The following is a 2,500-nucleotide window of genomic DNA, read 5'->3' on the forward strand; positions in this document are numbered from 1 at the left end:
GGTCATGCAGACATGAGACTGTTTATGGTTTGTTAAGTGTTTGGTTACCTAATGATCCTTTTTTCACAGTGTTCTGCAAGTTACATCATGCCAGTAAGTTATGTAATAACAGATACTTTAGTTTGTTCTAAAGCAAATTGCACACAGCAGAGCTAATGACCTAAGGTGGTAGAGAAATTAAGCTTTTAGGTATAATAACTGGTTCACTGTCATTGCGTCTCAACGATTGTCTAAAATATTATTTTGATATATCTGGATCTGTGTGTGTGTGAGCATATTGTGTCTTCATGGTTGCCATGTTTCATTTCCACTGAGAAACTAGTCTTTTTTGTCAGCTGTCTTAAGCAATATCACAAATGTCCCCAACAGCTGTCTGACCTCAATTACATATTGACATTAATTAAGTGAGACACAGATAATTTGTTTTCCAGGACAACCTTGATCTGAAATGAATTAGTTCATGAAGGACTCATTGCCTAGGGAATCATCTCTAGCATCTGTTTAAAGGAGTACATAGTATAGCTGAAATTAAATGTGTTTGAACTGGGCGAATCATACCTGGGTGCCCTTAATCCTCCCATCTTCACTTCCTTTCCTCGGGGGCAAACCCTGTCCTCCGACTTCCCACAATGCCTTTCTTCCGTGGCCTTGTCCGTACCAGGTTGGGAGTGTGTTCTCTCTGAGTTTGAGTTCTCTCCTGTCTCTCCTAATTGAGGTGGTGTCCCCCTCGTTGCTGAATCGCAGCATTCAGAAATACCGGCCGCTTGGCTAGTGGCACTTTTTCCTTCCCCGCACGTGTCAGCCAATGGGTTGTCTGGACACACAGGGCTTACAGGCGTTTCAGCCAATGGGTTGTCTGGACACACGGGGCTTACAGGCGTTTCAGCCAATGGTGTGGAAGGACAATCCCCGCTGCTGAGGGAGTCAGCCGGTGGCTTGTCAGTGTCCTCAAACACAGAGTCCGAATGGGATCCTTGGTCCAGATCCGATTGTCCCTCACCTGTGTGTTCCCCTTTCTGATTGGCCACCTCTGTTTCCTCCTGCCCCCGCTGTGCTCCTGACCCTCCCCTGCTGTTTGCCGACCCTCTACACCTCTGGCTCTCCTCCCAGGGCAGCGTGCAGGCAGCACCCTCCCTCTCCCGGCCCACTCCAGGCCTCCTCTCCTTGGCCGGCCCTTCCAAATAAAGTCCCCTGCTTTCAAGGCCTGTTGGGTCTCTGACGTATCGTTCCTCCACGTTCAAGTCCTGTGTGGGATTGTTGCGCCTCTCGCGGCCCAAATCAATGACTCGGGGAACGGGCCGATACTGCAGCCAGTCCCTTCCAGCCTGGCTGCCACTATCTCTCCGAGCGACAGCCCCCGACTTGCCCCCTACCCCACCGTCCGTCCGTCCGAACGCCCAGGCTTTGCCCCGCCGCAGCTTGATGGCCTTGGCGCGTCGGCACAGCGGCAGCGTCTTGGTCTTGCTGACAGCGTGCATCTCCAAGTAGCGCTGCTGCATGGGGTCGGCCCCTCCATCCGGACCACCTCTGGGCTCCAGGAGCTCCACGTAATCCCCCTCCCGGTCACCAGGTGCCACCACTGCTGACGACGGCCCCCGCCGACCCAGGGCGTCCTCGCTGGCCCGCCGGCGCACCAGGGCCAGAGCTGCCTCGGCCTCGGTGCCGTCTGGGTCATTGCCATCGTCATCGTCCTCCTCATCCCACGACCAGGAATCCAGTTCGCCAGAGGAGGAGCCCCAGCCGAGACCGCCGCCGCCGACACCCCCACCGCCAGCCCCGCCCCGACCGGTCCTCATCCCAGGAGAGGAGAGCTGGGTGGGGTTACCAGGGTTATCAGGGTTGGCAGGCAGGGCCAGGTCTCCGAACTCGTCTCCCTGGGGGTTGCCGAGGAACTTTGGGTACACCACCTCGACCCACGGCAGACGCAGGACACCGTCGCCCGTGCTTACAAGACACGTATCCAATGCCCCTGCTCCCCCTGCAGAGAGAAAGAGAGAGACAGAAAGAGAGAGAGCAAGAGAGAGAGAGATAGAGAGAGAGAGAGAGAGAGAGAGAGAGAGAGACAGGGACAAGGTTATTGAGAGAGAGAAAGAGAGAGAGAGAAAGAGAGAGAGAGAGAGAGACAGGGACAAGGTTATTGAGAGAGAGAAAGAGAGAGAGAGTTTAATTCAATAAACAATTTCATTAGGGACCATGAAACAGATACATTTTTAATTCCATTAGATTTTATCGCGTACGAATTAGAAAAGTTAAAATGAGATAATATGGTGTTTTTGTAATATGCCTGAATTCCAGATTTGCAGGCTGCTCTTCCCCCTGTGTCTTCTTCCTGACTTTGATTTGATCTTCACCTTTCCCAGTTCCCTGGTCTGGAGTCAGTGCCAACAATGCATATCCTTCCACAAACAACCACTTCTCCCTGTCTCAGTAATCATTTGGGCAGTGCCTCTCCTCCTGAACAAGCGTCTTCTGCCTTTTTCGTACTTAATGAACTTTGAAC

At 52.5% G+C, this 2,500-nt stretch overlaps 1 protein-coding gene across 1 annotated transcript in view; it reads right to left on the bottom strand.

The window, feature by feature from the left end:
• The window catches only part of arhgef40 (Rho guanine nucleotide exchange factor (GEF) 40), a 41,835-nt gene that overhangs the window by 26,570 nt on the left and 12,765 nt on the right, over window positions 1–2,500 (bottom strand). Inside the window, exon 5 of the mRNA XM_031584710.2 lies at window positions 559–1,978. Within this exon, the coding sequence (XP_031440570.1) occupies window positions 559–1,978 (1,420 nt within the window). The remainder of the gene's footprint in view (window positions 1–558; window positions 1,979–2,500) is intronic.

The sequence above is a fragment of the Clupea harengus genome, chromosome 18 (genome assembly GCF_900700415.2).
Source record: "Clupea harengus chromosome 18, Ch_v2.0.2, whole genome shotgun sequence".
Classification (NCBI taxonomy): domain Eukaryota; kingdom Metazoa; phylum Chordata; class Actinopteri; order Clupeiformes; family Clupeidae; genus Clupea; species Clupea harengus.